General features: G+C 38.0%; 1 protein-coding gene across 7 annotated transcripts in view; it reads right to left on the bottom strand.

The window, feature by feature from the left end:
• Positions 1 to 4,140: 4,140 nt before the first annotated feature.
• The window catches only part of TRPS1 (transcriptional repressor GATA binding 1), a 251,949-nt gene continuing 238,486 nt past the window's right edge, over positions 4,141 to 17,603 (bottom strand). For all 7 annotated transcript variants that reach the window (XM_075124967.1, XM_048841520.2, XM_048841521.2 and 4 more), the window contains 2 exons: positions 16,293 to 16,415; positions 4,141 to 10,583 (listed from right to left, as the gene is read on the bottom strand). In XM_075124967.1, coding sequence (XP_074981068.1) covers positions 9,522 to 10,583; positions 16,293 to 16,415 — 1,185 coding nt within the window. In that variant the 3' untranslated portion in view covers positions 4,141 to 9,521. The remainder of the gene's footprint in view (positions 10,584 to 16,292; positions 16,416 to 17,603) is intronic.

Here is a 17,603-nt window from a genome sequence, read left to right as displayed (position 1 = left end):
GTCTATATCAGAAAAGACATTCAGGGGGAAAGGGAGAGCATCATCTGGCCTTTCCCCCTGTTTATTCCTTTTACTTCCCTACTCTCTTAAAGGACCCAGTTGCAGTTACTTCTGGTGAGAAGTCTTCAAAGCACTTCTCTCTGATATCCATCAGTCCAGCCCCTCCAGTCAGGCAAAGGGCGTTGCTGAAGAATAACAAAAGGCACTTCCTCATCCATGGGCTGATAGCTTACTACTGTTAGGGCATGAGCCAATGCCCACTGAATTCAATCGGGCTTTGATTCTAGCCCTTAAATGCATAAAATATTCTTACACCCTTTTGTCAGCTAATCAATGTCTATGAAATACATATTTACCCAATATTGTGCCTCTTTGCTTCATCTTATGTGATCACATCATACAATATCATTAGGGCTTCTGTATATTGTAATGAGTAATGTCTTCATAATGTTCCCGACTGCGCTTTAACATAGTACTTTTTTCAAATAGCACTATGTTAAAACACACTAGTGAACCTTTTGTGCACACAAGCATGGTCTACATGGACAAATTAATATGCAACAGTGCACTTTAGAAATAAGACCCCTGTAGTCCACTGCTCTGTGTCGAGAAGCCCTTAGATACAAGCAACCATTTTCCAGTGTTTTTTCTGGTGTTTATTTGATAAACACCCATTTCTTATCAGTTAAAAGCCTAAAATCAGAAGCCCTACATAGGCAACATTTTCTACAATCCTAGATTAACATGTGTACCAACTTGAAATTTCTATCTTTTTTTGTGTACACTTAGACTATTTTCATTGTCATAATGGCCCAGAGCATCGTTGTCATCTTATACTTTTTATGGGATAAATTCTCCTCTTTCTAAGATATGTCTGTAAGTAATTCAGGCAGAAACCTTGTATTATCCAATTGCTTTTCAGCTCGCAGTAAAGCCTTCCGTCAGAAAATTAGCAAAGGCAATTTAGCTGCAAACTTAGGTGGCCTATATGTTGCAGCAAATCTGTTAATTGAGTACTTTCTATGTAAATGATTTCCATGGACTCAGTTGTCTAACCTATACAGAGAACATAAACATACAAGATGTTAACCTTAGCCTTTCTTTGGCGGGTTCAAGACACAGCCTTTATACATTACCTTAATGCAGTTCACGTTTCTTTCCTATTTTTTTTAAATCAGTCGTATTTTTTATCTGGGCCACCTCCACTGACACTGTATCAACTCTGATGGAGTGTTAGGATGTACATGACAGAACTGTCACAATATCAATCTCACCATTAAGATGCCATCCTATAATAGCATCTGGAAGTGAATCAGACACTTTCACTGATGTTGTAACTGCAATGTGTGAAAGATACTTCTGTTCCTTCAGATGTGCAGGAGACACTTTCATTTACAATGGGCACCACTTAAAGTGATGTTCTGTATATAATGTGATACAGCATGGCCAGAGGGCGGCAGCATAGCGTTAGAAGGGAGCCTTCTTCCCTGTAGAGGGAAGAAAGTTTGTAATAAATTAATTAAAGCACCTGAAGCCAGTCACATGACAAAACCTCCCTGCTTCGATCAGACAAGGGGAGTTGCAGCAGAATGGATTGGTGTTGGAACAGAGAGCAGTTTGGAGGAGTTGAAGCAGAGTGGATTGGTGTTGGAGTAGAGAGCAATTTGGAGGGAAGCAGAGGAGAATTTGGGGAAGTGCTGCGGTGGGCTAAGAAGACCAAGACCCTAGGTAAAGGGACACCTGGTTTGTGCAGAGGGAGGGCAGGAAGCCCCACAAGCTGAAGGGCAGGAGAGGGAAGTAGCCCAGGGGAAGGAACCACTAGTTCTAGTGGTTTACTGCTATCTCTAGGGCCCCTGGGCTGGGATCTGGAGTAAAGGGCGGGCCCGGGTCCCTCCCTCTCCACTCCCCTCCTCCAGAACACTAGTGGGGCAGTTAATACCCCAGTTCAGGGGCAAGAAACAGTGCCCTGAACCCCCCCCCCACCCCAAGAAGAGAAAGTGCGAGACCCATCACAGTAGTGCTGGCAATTTGCCACAATAAGCATTTGCAAGGGTCTTCGGGGAAATCAAGGGAAGCTGGTGTCAGTACAAACACCACCTCTATCAAGTTTCATCAGTTCCCACTGTCCATCATAATTACTCATCACCATTCAACTGTCAGTGTTGGGAAGTGAAGAGTTTTCCACTGACACTCTACTGTTTTGTTGATTTTATAGCACCCCCCCTCCCACCCCTGTCAACACAAATGTAAAGAGCATGAGTTCAGTTAACCACCATCTGATTTTGCTTTGAGAAATTTTTTTAAGAAAAATATTGTTGGTGGGAAACTATCTACTCACGACGTCTGAGAAAATAAACTAGAAAGTAACCTATTTCCACTCGGTACCTTTCCCTTGCTATACAGTAGGTTCCATCCCAGCTAGTCTTTCAGTTCATTTTGTTGTGGAAACGTTCTTCTTATTCTCGAATCCTCCTTTGCCTTCTTGCCTCATGCATCACTATAGCTGGCACCAATACCAGCCCTGGAAACTGCTGCTACGTCAACAAGGGATGGGACGTTTGGTACAAATTAAAACATATGTTTGTGAGTTTCCCCTAACAGAAGAGCAGGGACTGTTAACAGAGTATCAGTGGGGTTACAGGTAGGAGGGAGTGGGATTAACAGAGCAGGTAGAGAGCTCGCAGAACATCACACAGAGAGCCATACGGTGATCAGCTACTGCAATGATGGGGTCATATGAGCACCTAGATAGAAAGGTGCGATATTAAACTTTTCCGTTTCTTTCACTTAAAGGTGGAGTGTAGTAGCAAAAGTGACAAGGTAAAGAGGAAAAAAAAAGGGTTTATTCTGGAATAAACTTGACTGTCACCATCAAAATAGTACGTCATTAAACTGATGAAACATACACTTGGCTAGTTGCGAGTATGCTATTTAAAACAAATTATCATACTTACCGCAGAATCATTCACATTTACTAGCTCCTTTATTTTTTCAAAATACCAAAAGGCCATAGTGAGAGGGCACTGTCTTGAAGGTTGTTGCTTTGTTGTTTTCTTTTGAGAAGCTATTTTTAGCTCCAGCAATTGAAGGAAAAATAAAAAGAAGAATAGAAACTTTTAAATAAATAAAAACCCCTAGGACCTGAATCTGAATTCATTTATGGTGGCAGTTAGGAGTCACTGGAGTTATACCTGGCACAGTGAGATCAGAATCAGGCTATTAAAATCTATTTTTGCACTCTAACATTAGAAAATGATTTCACTATTTTATGCCACTTTAGAATAATAGTTTGCATCAGGGCTGACAGCCTGTCAGCCATGCAGATGAGACAAAAAACTATGAAGAAATAAAATTACAGTGTAATGGAAAAGACGGCTGGAAGCCATACCACCATAGGCTGTGAGCTCATCAGAGAATACACACTAAGCGGTGTTGCCTTGGTCACTACATAGATGGGAGATCTCTGAGGAAATCTCCAACAGTGCTGCAGGAAGTGGTGGTGGGGACTTTGTAGGTGGCCCTCTTTGCTTGTGAGTCACTGTTTAATCAATGCTTTCTGTGATGCTAGAGAGCACTGTTCTGTGAGAGGTGCTGACATGCGGACAAGATATAAAACCAAGGGTCTGACAACATGAGGTCATTTAAAGACCATGCTGGACTCTGTGCGGAAGGATAGAGCTGTTAATCCAACATTCTGGTCCAATCCCAATGTGAACTTTTTTTTCCATGGTTGTTCTCTCTACTTCCAGTTCCATGTGGCTCTGTGGTGCAGAGTAAATAATTAAACTGTGTTCACAGAAATATAAACCTGGGCCTCTGTAATTTTCAAAGGGCTCAGGGTCTGATCCAAAGCCTATTGAAGTAGTCTTCCATTTGCAGTTTTTTATTGACTTGAATGAGCTTCGATCAGGTCCTGTGTCCTTAACTCAGGATTTGGTCTAATGTATTTTGAAGCTCAATATTCTTCTCTTTAGGTATTTTCTTGTTTAGCCCATTCTACATCAGTCAGCCTCCAAACATAGGGGTGGTTCTAGGCCAAACAACTCCTTTTACCCAGGCCCACTTCCTGCTTTTCCCTTCTGGGATATTTGTGCTGTAGTGACATTACATTATTCCCATAAATGATGACACACACCTTAATTATAACTGGTGGTAAAACTTTATTATTCAAGTTTAGATGTAACAGACATCTTTGCTGCCTGAAGATTGTTTGCATAAGAAATACACCAAGACATTGTTTGTGAGTAGAAATGAACATGCACTATGAGAAAAAAACATAAAACATAAAACAAAAAAAAACCCCAACAACAGAAAACAAAAAAACCCAACATATCCATGTTTTGTAAGGACAGAACAACGAGAGCCAACATTCTAGAGTCAAATCAGGGCTACAAGTTTAAAGGGTTGTTGTTTTTTTTTAAAGCAACATGAAATCATTCCATATGAAAAGACATTTCCCCCCTGCTGGTGAATTCTGCTGTAAGTAAAATTTCCAATGGCATTTTGAGAGGTTTCTTCATCCCCCACCTGCCCTTCTTTCCATTAGGCGCTCAGATACACGGTGATGGGCACAGTCAAAAAACCTGAATACAGCACAATATGTGGCTGCTGCCACACAGTGTTTATTCTATGCATTTTGTCATACATTTACTAAATGTATTTTTAACTAAAAATCTTGTGAGATTTATCTGGTTGGGAACCACTAAACTCTTTTTTTAGTGTCTAAAGAAGAGACAAACCACTTCACCACTGATATAGGCTATGTGTTATTATTAATTATATAGCACCCCAACAGCTGCCAACTCTTGAGAGCTCTATGAATCTAATGGGTCCCAAAAGGCAGGAGGGAATCCCACTCTTGGTGGAAAATTCCATGCAAATCACCCCTCCTGGCTCACTCCTCCTTCATGAGGAACTTGTGACTCCACCCTGCCAAGTTTTTACACGAGGAAATCAGAAACTGGTGTGACTTTTTCATCTGTTGCCTTTATGGGAGGTAGCGCTGACAAGTCTGTTGCTGACACCTGCCACAAATAACTGTCTCCACTGGAGTGGAGAGAAATGCATCCACTGCTCCTCGTTCTGTAGGAGTAAACCTGTAGTCTCTTTTGCTTTTCCTGACCAGTATTGGAATAAGATGTCAAATCAGCCAAGAAAAGTCAGTACACTGGCAACAATGGGAAGATAACTACAGAAGATACATGTATTTTAAAATAGCTATAGTTGACATGGAACCCAAACAGATAGCAGAATATATCCTCTGACATGGCAAGCAGGTATTTCTGTCTAATAAATAATATTGCACAGTCAGAAGATGGGCTGCTGAGCCTGTCTTTGACCCTCCCACCATCTGCAGGTGCCAAATTGGGTCACCACATTTCATGGCGTCTACATTTTATCATTGTATATTTATCTTAGTGCTGATCTTTTGTCCCCTTTTTAGCTTGTTTTCTGTCAACTGATCTAAGACACCCACAGAATTTTTCATCCATCTCATCTTTCTGCGATGTCTCCATATTCCCTTTTGTAATGGCTGGCACCATTTATTTCAGGCGGAAGAAGGGGGCACAATTGCTAAGAAGTCTCCAACTTCCCTCCTCAGTCTCTATGGATATTGAGTGTGCCATATCTATGAAGATTTAAGGGGAGATTTTCATAGTAAACACTGGCAGTTAGGTACCTACCTCCTATTGAAAGTGAATGAGAATTAGGCACCTAACTGCTGTTTGTGCCTTTGAAAATCTTCCCACTAGTCTTTACTCCTGTCCAGCAATTAATTACAACAGTTCAACTTGCAAGAGGTGCTGCAGCACAATGCTACACAGGATATTAATCCTTAATTAGAGAGAAATACTGAGCTTCCTAACTAAGGGCAATGTTCCTCCTCAGGCATTTTAAAGATAGACTTGTTTAGGCCTATGTTTTCAAATGTGTCTACTAATTTTGGGGGCCCACGTTAAGACTGATTTTAAGAAACAATAAACACCCACAATGGCAGTTGGATTTTATGAGTCCTTGGAAATTTAGGCCCTAGGTGCCTCAAAGCTGAGCACAAAAACATTGACAGTTTTGGAAATTTAGACCTTAATGTTTTGGAGCTGTACATTGATTTGAATCAAAAAGCATTATGGCCAGTAGGTCTGTGCCACCCCAGGCTTCAAACTATGAGCTGTTACTTCTTCTTCTTCTTTTTTTTTTTTAATTTCGGGACTTTCATTTTTCTCTTCATTAATATCACCATGTAGGGAGAGTGGGAACCCAGGCTATTTCCTCCCACCCCCCAAAAAGACTATTTTTACTTCAAGAGAACAGGTTAGAACAAAATGTCACTACCTTTAGAAGTAGAATTTTTAGAACACATCAATACGTCATGGCGAGAACAATGGGTACATTTTCAAATTTCATTTGCACTCTATAGGTACAACGTTAACATTTAAAGCTCTGTCCTGTGCTCCGCACTTACAAGTTCGTATCTCTCCTTGTGCCCAAACCTCGCTATGTGTATTGGCTGGAAGGTATTTCCCCCATGTTGGCTTCTGCTTTGAGTTTAGCAAGAGGCATAATGAAACACAGGTCTGAGCACAAATCTTTATGATGAACGTGTGCTCTACAGAATATTTTCCATGAAGATGCAGCTTCCAGAAGTAGAGAAGCCACAAGCAGTGCTAAGATTTATAGGAAGTATCCCAACACAGTAATTGTGCCAATAACCTCGAGGCGGCCACTTCTGAAGCCAATACAGCTGCTGCTATTTAAGCCTAACAAGTTTTTTGAGAGTGCTGATAAGGACACACACTGGGCCCCTGACATAACAAGAGGAGAACAATCCATTTCAGTACACAAAAGAAACAGAACCATTGTTGGAGAACAATAGTCAACACAACCAGTCATTTCCTGGCACTGGTATTAAGCAGAAGATTCATCTTAAAAAATAAAACAAAAAACGAACAAACAAACAAAAAAACAGAGGGAGAGGAATGTGGCACAATCCTTTGCTAACCTAGAACACCATTAAAGTGTTATAGAATTCAACCATGAATGGTGAAGAGGGATTGTCTGTACACTGCCCACAGTAAATGTGGCTGTTGTGGAAGAAATGGGTGGAGCAGGAAGGAATGCAAGTCTCAGGCTGAACAATAGCCTGTTTGTGCCTAACAAATTAGAGGGATTGTTCAATAACTTTTCATCCATGTGAAAATGTAACACGTAAAATACTGCCAAGGTCAGCAAGACCTTTGGGGATCAGCTGTGCAAGTGCTTCTCATGCATGGTGAATTTCTTGCGGGCTGCTTTTACTTGGCACATTTTTCAAAAGATTATCAAAGTGCTGTACGTTTAGGCCAGTTCCTCCCTGTTTTATACTTTCTCCAGCCCCTTCGAGACATTTCCCATCACCTTCCATTTCATCCTCCAACCTCCCAGTTTTCCCTGGTTAAGTGTCTCATAAGTGCACCAATTTCTAGAAGGGAGAATGATGAATTTCATGTAAGTTAAAAGCAAGAGCCTTTTTATAGTGCTTTAGTGTCAATTACATGGAAGTCTGAGATAGGTGGCATGTAAGTAAGATCAGAATAGGACCCTTTACATATAATCTCAAGTGAAGGACTTCGGCCAGATATATTTTTATAGAACATTTTAAAAAATAAAATGCATGAATAGGAAAAAAAAAAGGCATCATAATATTAAAAAGACATTTTAAACTTCCTTTGCTGAAACATTCATGAACCAATTGAACTATACCTGCCATTCCACCTTAAGGAACTCAGACCCTGCATTGAGAAAAAGAAACAAACCCAAACAAAACAAAAAAGCGACTGCATAATATTGTAACAATGGAGTGCAATGCTACTACAGAATGCAATAAAAACATTAGCACTGGGTAGTCAAACAGCGCTTATCAAAATAATTTCTGAAATGTTTCCTCTGAAACACAGACAAAGCAATAAAAAGAGGATATATGTTTATCATTTTAAGCATAACAATGTGAGTTAAGAGCTTAAGAATACAAAAGTACTTGGAATGAATAGTGCTACCCTTTTTTTCCTAAGTAGGCATAAAAATATTTTCATTTCCTTCTTATTTTTCCATACCATTAATATCAACAAATGTCATTCATTTCATGTTATCGTTTACAACTTTAAATGCACACGCACAAAAAAGGATACCTACTGCAATAGAAATAGTTGCTTCATTACCTTGTTTGCTACATTTGCAAATGTAAACAGCGAGGCAGAGCCAGAGCCGACTCTAATGCATGATGGAATATCTTTGTTGCATATGTACACGGTAGAAAATAATTATTCAATATGTCAGGCACCATTATTTGAAATGTAATACATTAATATTTACTAGAAAAATAAGTTTTTTTTCTATTTGTTCTCCCAACTTCTTTAATGAAATAAGTTAATCTGACAGTGCATCCAGTAGCTTGTAATATCTTCTACATCCCTGTGGCAAACTAATAAACTACTGGTTGGGACATTATAATGACAAATTATTAAAGTCAGTTCTTTTACACTCTTGTAGCAAGCATGGAGACTTGTCAACAGCACCTTTAACCAATTGTTTAATATTTAGTTATTTAGCCCTATTTCCCTGAGCAGTTATGCTGCGGAGCTTTCCCTTCATGGATAGTTTTAACAAAGCTTTAAGTATTAAAAAGTACTATGAAGACATATTTAATGCTACTTAGCAAAAGCTGGTATAAGTTTAGTGAAGGGATTGACTGGTACATATATCAACATTAAGTCTATGTAGAAGTAACTTTAGATTCCAAGGTTTAGAAAGTACAGCTAATCAGAAAAAAAAAAATACAGCAGGTTACCTTGTTCTATGCAAATTAAGCCCAGAGTGTGGCTTCTATATTAAAGACAATTTATCTGAGCAAAACGTTTTTAGTCTACACTATGCCAGAAAAGGTATAGTGATAAAATGGTAGCTTAAAATTGATTGAGTCTGACAAATGTCTTGATGAAACCAACCCCAACGCTTTGATGACAAGGTGACACTAAGGCATGTTTTAAGGCAGAAATTAGCCCAAATTAAAAATACTAAATGACTTCTGGACATTTGTATATTTAAGAAGTCTATTTCCTATATACAGTGTGCATTTGTTCACTATACACCTGCCAGCAATATATACAAACATACATTTTTGTATTCTAGCCAGTTACATAATAGCAAAAGTTTTAGTTGTCTGGAAAAAAAAAATGGTTGTGTATATTTGTCCTGATTCATTGAATTCTAGATAGTTTTGATAGGCCACGTACCAAATGATTATACTTTTCCCTCTCCGGCCACCATTCACTTTGTTTTTCCTTCTTGGTAACCCTCTCATTAAAAATAATAACAATAATAATAAAATAAAAAACAAAAGAAAAGAGAAAAGAACAAGGTATTTTATATTGGATAAGGCATGCTCTCTATTTGAAGTGCTTTATAGGTCTTCACAAGACATTACAAGCTATTGAATTCCCATCAAGGAAACCTATTTCTGTTTAATTGTGCTAAGTGCTAAGGTTTTACTCTTTAGGTTTTCCATTCTTTTCAGCTTGTGCATTGTTCCTGTGTAGGCCCCTCTGGATGTGAGTTGTAAAGTCATACTTGTCCGTGCAAAGATACTGGCATATGCTGCACTGGAAAGGTCCACTGTCACCATGGCAACTCATATGCAAAGCATACATCACTTCATCCAGAAAGACAATGCCACAGTGTGCACACTTGGTTGAAAGTTCGTCTTGAGTACTTCTATCGACTTTCTCTATTTTTAGTACATTCAAGGGACCTTCATTTTTTACATTTGGTGGTGCCTTAGTTTTCTCCTTGGAGGCACCATTTGCAGTTGGCCCAGGTCTGGAATGCTTTATCGCCAAATCTAGAGGAATGTCATTGTCTGATCCGACAGCTGAAAAATGAGGAGGCAGATTAAAGGTGGGATAAGGCACATAGTTTTGGCAAGGATTTGGTAGGCCAGGCACATGACTCAAGTAGTGTGGATTCCCAGGAACAGACAGCTTATATTTACTCCAGAATCTCAGCCAATCAGCTTCACTCTGAAAGTCATTGTGTACAAATGGAAGTCCAAAGAGTGGGTACTGGTATTTTTCAATGGGGCTTCCGGGTGGTGAATAATTTGGGTGCTTCGCAGGTCTCATGTATTTTTCTATTGGGCTGCCTCTCTCTGAGCTTCCTTTCCCTTCTGATATTGATGAACTATTTCCTGGGTCTCCAGAACTTTCCTGAGGACTTTTTATCTGAATGTGCAAAGGTTGCATCCTTTTGTGAATATCCAGAGTTTGACTGACCAGTATTGGCTGCTGAGAAGAATGGCTTTTAGTCAATGAACCCTGGGCCTCATATTTACTCAGGCTGGGAAGCTGAATTTCTCTCTGGTGACCTTCAGTTAAGTGATCATCTGACCTCCTCTCTAATGGGCTTCCATTGACTTGTTCCTCACCACTACCCCTCTGATGTTTGTTTAGCTGCTCAGCCTGAAGTGCCTCTGGGTTAAGGCGCTTTCTTGTTCGTCTCCTAATGATCTGTTCACCATTGTTCTGCTTAATGATGTTTAAAGGCCTGGGAGTCTGCATGGAACACATACATAATAAATAAAAGAAACACATTAAGTAAGTCTTAGTGACAATGTTCATGCAAATCTAAGTTGTACTTGAGTTAAGACCCACATTACAGGAAAGCTTTGGGGAATGTCTACTTCTACCAGTAAACAAGGTCAGCTAAAACACTGGGGCAAACTCTTTATTTTAATAATAAAGCTATCAACTGATGTCTGTTGTTACCACATTAAATCTTCCATCTCATATCAGTTAACATACTGTATTTGTTTACTTAAACAGTCATTAAGTGCCCAACCCAATATGTGCTCAGTGCTCTCAACTCTCCCTGATGACAAGTTCTGTGTAAGAGCTAGGTAGTATTTATTATTAATTATTATTATTACTACTGCTATTACTATTATGTTGGGGAAGTCACGAGGAGTGGAAAAAGATGAAGGAACCTCCAGAAGGGGAGGAAGACAGGACCATATCGAGGAAGGCAGAGGGAGGGAGACACTGAAGTCTTAATCAGGACAGAGAGTATTTAGTTATCCATTTGCCGTCTGCCCCAAAGATGCAATGCAGGTGGAGAGAGAACTATTATGAGAGACCTCTTATGTGAGCACTGAAAGTACTTTTATAAGAAGCAGAAGGAGCAGGGGGAGGGACCATAGCCAGCCCTCTCCACAAGACAGTGGTGAAAGATGGTGTTGAAAGATGATACGTGCCACTCTATTGGGCAGACATTAAAGGAGAGCAAGAACAGTCTAAAAGTCATTTCAGTTCGGCATTCTAGTAGCTGATGTTGATCTCAACCAAATGTGCACAGAATCCTAGGGTGGCTAAGGGCCAACAGACTGCTCTGTGCCCTGCCCACTCAGAAGTGTATTTGGATTTTTTTCCCTCTCCTTAATGTCATGTTAAAGTGTTGACTAAAATCTGGACTAAACTCAATATTTTGAACAACTGGTGCCACATGTGAGATGTTATAATTTATATATCTGTACATTGATAACTTTAAATTAACATTAAAAAGTCCAGTATTGGACTTCATTATTTTTATAGAGCTATTTTCTGTCTTGACTTGCCATCTTCGTCTCCTCTTTCGCCTATTTCTCCCCCTAAGGTCGCCTCATTCTAATGGTTAATTGCATCCTAGCCACAGCTGCTACTTGCTAAGCTGTTACTTTCTATTAAAAATCTAAATCAGAAGAAATATAAACTTTGATTTAGACATTTAATAAGTAGTAAAATTTTAACTCAGCAAAAGAGGGGCAACTGAAACACAGTTATCTCAATGGGATAGCAGCAAGGCTAAAGTGGGACAAAATCATGTTTAAGAGAAAATTAGAACATTTGAATATAGGTATCATGCAAATAAATTGCATAATTTACATTATTAATAATAATTTTAACATGCATAAATAGGAATATATACTTTCTAGTACTAGCTCAAGGATCTTTTCTGATCGTAAGACTATCCTAAGAATGTGTCATAGGAGTATGGTGAAAAGGGTGCTCAATGCTGTTGAACTTTGCTTCATCTCTCACATGACAGTCTTCTTATTCACCCACTGTATTACATTCTCCTAGCAGTATGGATTCCTGATCTGGTTTGACTGCTTAAACAAAACATTAATTTTAACTCCTCCTATTACAGGGTGTGAGCCTGCAAATGATTAACACACTTGACTTTACTCATGTGAGAAGAGTTGTCCACAAGCCTATTTGCAGGAGCAGGTCTTTAAAATTGTATGCCAGTATGTCTATACTGCAATCAGACACACGTGGCTGGGCTGTGCCAGCTGAGTTGGGCTCGCAGGTGTAGGCCTTAGGGACTGTTTAATTACGGTGTAGATATTTGGGCTTGGGCAGAAGCCTGAGCTTTGGGACCCTCCCACCTTGCAGGGTCTTAGCCCAAATATTTACACTGCAATTAAGCAGCCTCTTAGTCCAATTCCTGCGAGCGCGAGTCAGCTGGTATGGGCCAGCCACAGGGTTTTAATTGCACTGTAGACATACCCAAGTGTTTAACATATGTGCCTGATCCTGCAAATACTTAAGCATCTGAATTACTTTACTCATGTGTCTATTCTCCAACTGAGTTAAATGGACTAGTCACTTCAGCAGAGTCACTCACAAACTTAATAGTTCACATGAATAGGCAGCAAACATATATTTTGATACTTATGGACTGTTCAAGGTATATAGAAACTATACTGGAGCCCTTAATGTGGTGAATAATAGAAAAAAATAGCAAACATTTTATTTTTTAAAAAATCTTAGATTTGTCAGAGATATTATTACATCTTGCATATTACATTTTTATTATGATCATGTGATTTGTGAATAATTTGCCCAGCTCTCTACAGTTGGTCAAATTATAAAAAAAAATGTGATTAATTTATTTTAAAAGTATCACAAAATTCACTGAATACATTATTTGATGAATATTATTAGACCTCTTAGCTGTTCAACATGACGTGAAATTGGTGTGACCTGACTATGCTAAAAGAAAGTGAGTCTGATATTGAAGTTCTTACTCCAGGGCAACTCCCACTGAATCTGTTTGGGAATCTGATTTGATCTGAGTACGAACTGTTGAGATAGGTCACGTCATCCAAGTCTGATTAAGATTAGAGGGATGCAAAATGAATAAAAATACACTATAATTTGTGGCAAAAGCCAAAATGGTTAAATTCTGGTGTTTTGAGAAGAGCGACACTATAGGAAAGAGATCCACTTTTTTGTGTTTACAAATCTACACCCTGTGTATATTCTTGAACATACAGCATTTATAATGAGCTAGATACAATTTTCAGCAGTAAAAATGTTTTTAAAATTGGCCAGTTGAAAATGACTACAAATGGTAAAATGATTGTGTGTATTTGTAGAGACCATGATAAATTTGTGAGGTTTTGATTAAAATGAGCAACAACGTTCATTGCACCATGTCTTAAAAATAATTAAAAATTAATCAAACGTATCAAAGAAGTGCTAATGTGAACCACAGGAAAAGCCACTAAAACACAAACCTTTGCCAGTCACTATTAACAAGTGGTATTTGAGATTTCACCAACAAATTTTACGCAACACTGAACTGTTTTCTTCCAAAAATTATAGATTCAAGTTGAAAAAAAACTCTTTGAACTTGCCAAATTGTTTCAACCAAAATCCCTCCTCCCCCACCCAAAAAAATCAGAAAAAAAATCAAAGTGTTTTGTTTCAACATTTTTAAACAAAATGTTTCAATTTTTTAATGCAAACAATGCTTTGTTTTGAATTTTATTTCAATTTTCTGTTTTGAAAAGGTAATCTCCCCTCCCCCTCCAAAAAATCTAATGAACAGAATGTTTCCTTTGACCTAAAATGAATTGTTTTGGAGGTTTCAATTGCCAAAAAGGACAAAAAAAATCATTTGGGTCAACCCCAAAATAAGTTTTTTTTTTCCAGTTTGGACACCAAATGAAATAATTATTTATTCAGACAGCTCTATCTGAGATATCAGACTTATCTGTTATTTTTAATATAGAGAAACATAGTATCTTAGCTACAACTGTATGATTACCAGTGGCAAATATTGACATTATAATGGTAATCACTGTACATGTAGATATTAAGCATCTAATCAGAGTTTGGTGATTAAAGGTCCAAAGCTTGCAAATGTGGATAATTTTACTCACAAATGTAACATTGTTTAATTTAATGGGTTTGCTTACACACACAACTCACTTTACTCACATAAATAAATACCCACAGGATTGGGCCTTAAATTAACAATCACATAATCCTAGCCTTCTTTTATAGACAATCTGAATAATGTTTGATTTTCCAATAATAATCACAAAAGTAAGTTCAACCTCCATTTTGGATGCAGAATAGAACTCGGTGACATTTTCCCAGTTTATTTGCCAAAAAATGAAGTTTCAGCTTGACCAAAACTATTTGTGAATTCAAGTCAAATCCAGTGAATATTTTTAACCAAAAAAATTTTTTTATGTCAACATGTTTATTTTTGACATTTTAAAAATGAAACATTTGATTTTTCATTCTGAAATGGCATTTAAGAAATGAAACAAACAAATAAATCCACCAAGCAAGCAAGCAAACAAACAAACAATAAAAAAAAAGCATAAACAACACCCAAAAGTGAAACAAAACAAAAAGAAAAAAAAATTTGGGTCGAACAAAATTGTCTTTCCTTTCAAAATCTCTTTAGCACACTCACAAGGCATGCATTTTCTTTAAAACAGAAAACATATTTGGGACTTGAGGAGAACTTCATGAGGATGTTGTATTCAGACAGTTCCATCCACAGATCATTAGTTGCATGTCAGTCCAGCGTGTCCCAAGATGATGTTTGACTGGTTGGGTTGTTTTCTATCTAAAAACTCTTCTATTTAACCCCAAACGACAGCATTTAGCAATTACAGTTGACATTTTAGATTGCTGGTCAGGCTGCAATTAGAATATTGTAAAAAAAAATGTATTTTCCAGAAAACAGCTGCCATGGGACTTGAGTAAGCAGTAATGTCTGATGGCTTGCACACGGGACTGGGGATATGATTTCCAGAAGTACCTGTGTCCCATTTTCAAAGTGACTTAGGCACTTAAAAGCCAAAGTGTAACTGAAATTCAATGGAACTTAAGATCCCTAAGTCACTTTCAAAAATGGGGAGAGGGGTTTTTTGAAAATTTTGCCCTGACAACCATAAACTCAGATTTCTAATCTTGGCTCTGAGCCTAACTTCACACGTTGCCTTGGCAAAGTCCCAAACTCTTTACCTTAATTTCCCTGTCTGTAAAACAATGATAATTACCCATCTCACAGGGATGTTGTAATGATTAGTTAGTTAATTGGCCCAATTCTGCTCACCTTCCTCTCCCAAGTAATTCCATCAAAGTTATTAGCAGAACTCACATAAACTCATATTTGACATTTGGGCTCCATCCTAGAAAATTCTGAGTACTGTACTTTAGCCCCAATCCGAAAAAGCACTTAAACATGGCCTTGCTGAATCACTACCAGGGTGCTCAGCACCTTTCAGGATCGAGCCCAATATTTGAATGATGGAAAGCAAAATAGATAACCAGTGATGATATTATTATTACTTACTTCATGCCCAATCTAATAAAATGCTGAATTTTACTCCTGCAAAGTACTGAATGCCTTCAACTGAGCAGCTTCAAAGAAAGTTGAGGGCTCTCAGTATTTGTAGTAGATTATAAGCATCACATAGATTTGGGCTCTGTATATAAGGAAAATAAAACAATACAACTTTAAGATATTTATTAAAAGAAGGGAAGGGGGGGAAAAGAGAAAAATATAATTATATAGGCAAGAAGCAATGTTTTTATTTCTGATTTCTAATTTTAGGAACTTTTTTTCTGGACTCCTACCCAAATATGAGCTTTGTTCAATTTGGAGAGCTTTTGTTACAACATACTGTATGTATTTAAATGAAATTCCCAGAAAGGAAACCATTTTTCCTTATTCTGTATCAAAATAATTAAATGCATCACTGGTGATCTCAAACATGTCTCCCCACAGCATCCCAGCTTGTTTCATAATGAATCACATCTGATCCCAAAGTGACCATACTGAAAAAAACCCTGTTAGGAAATTAACTGCAGGCCAGGGAGTGGTAGTAATCATACAACCAGACAAGACCACAGCTGCCCAGCTTCAGCTTAGCTATATAAACCTTTTTCCTGAACAAACTAGTAAGTTCTTCCTACCGAATGAAGCTTCTGATAGAGGCCACACGCATTGCATACATATCCACCATTTGCATTCTTTCGCCAGAGAGAGGTCTTTGTGGTCAGGCAATTGGCACAAAAAACTCCTGAGCCTCTACGTCTCTGAAACAGGAAGAAAAAAAAAGATAGGTCAAAGGTGAGTCACATGATCTGCGGAGTTCGGACAAATCAACACAGGAGTTTTGTCTCTAGACTGGCAACAATGACAGTATAAAACCACCCGGCCCATAATGAGGTCAGGTTCAATTGTGCTTAATAGTCACCACTGATTTTCATTATAATTAACCCTACAGTGATGGATGAGGTGTGTGAAACACCAAAGCCTTTTCAGAATAACAGCTTTAACTTTTTGAACTTTAGATATTGGGACTTTAATGTTGGTTTCTAAATGATGAATTCTGAAATACACTCTTTTGGACCTGACAGAGAACACGCTGCAAAGCTTTGCTGTTTTGTTCACTGCGCTTCCATTGCGAACCCCCTTTTTTTTTTTTTTGGTTTGTTTTATTTCAAAGTGAGATCAGCAACAAGTCTAAAAATACATCATTTCCAATTAATTCCAGTTTGCATCTGCTCATACCAGTTCCTGTAGCAGAGCTTATACTTCATTAACAGACTGCATGACTTTCAATTACAGTCTTTCCCCACTTAATTCTAAAATCTACATATACTGCCACATATTTCCCACAGCCAGCTGAGAAGCAGGAGTAACCTCTGCCAAACAAATAAGAGTAGAGTGATACTAATGAGACATCTTTTGAACTTCATCCGAAACTCAGACAACACGGTCTCATCAATGGATTGATTGATTTATTTTATTTTAGTCAGGCAAAGAAAGACACGGCACAGTTCCTCCAAATACAAATTGATTTTTAACCAGGCTGAGTGCTGCATTCATCAACTTTAATAATGATCCAAGAATATTTAGAAATAGACACGTTTATGAGTATTGCGTCTTACATTTTTTCTATGGAATAATGATTTCATTAAGCTTCTCATTTAAACAAAAGTAAGGCTGTGTTTGTGGGCACAAATACTAACAAGCAGAAAATGGAATTCTTTAGCTGAAAAAAAAATCTGAATTTCAACTCTGCTCCCCACTTGCAAAGGAAAGAATTTAATAAGAAGTTTTCATCTCAGATAAGAATGGGTTGGTATGGGGGAGAACAGTCTGGGTGAAAACTAATTTCATTATAAATTAAAAATTACTAATACTATAACTCAAAATTTCAGGGTTTCATAAAATTTAAGTAATTTATTTAACTTTAATCCATACTGTGGAAGAGTGGT

This window comes from Caretta caretta, chromosome 2 (genome assembly GCF_965140235.1).
Source record: "Caretta caretta isolate rCarCar2 chromosome 2, rCarCar1.hap1, whole genome shotgun sequence".
NCBI classification, from domain to species: domain Eukaryota; kingdom Metazoa; phylum Chordata; order Testudines; family Cheloniidae; genus Caretta; species Caretta caretta.
Note: the sequence above shows the minus strand (reverse complement) of the source record. Positions and strands in the feature narration are given on the sequence as shown.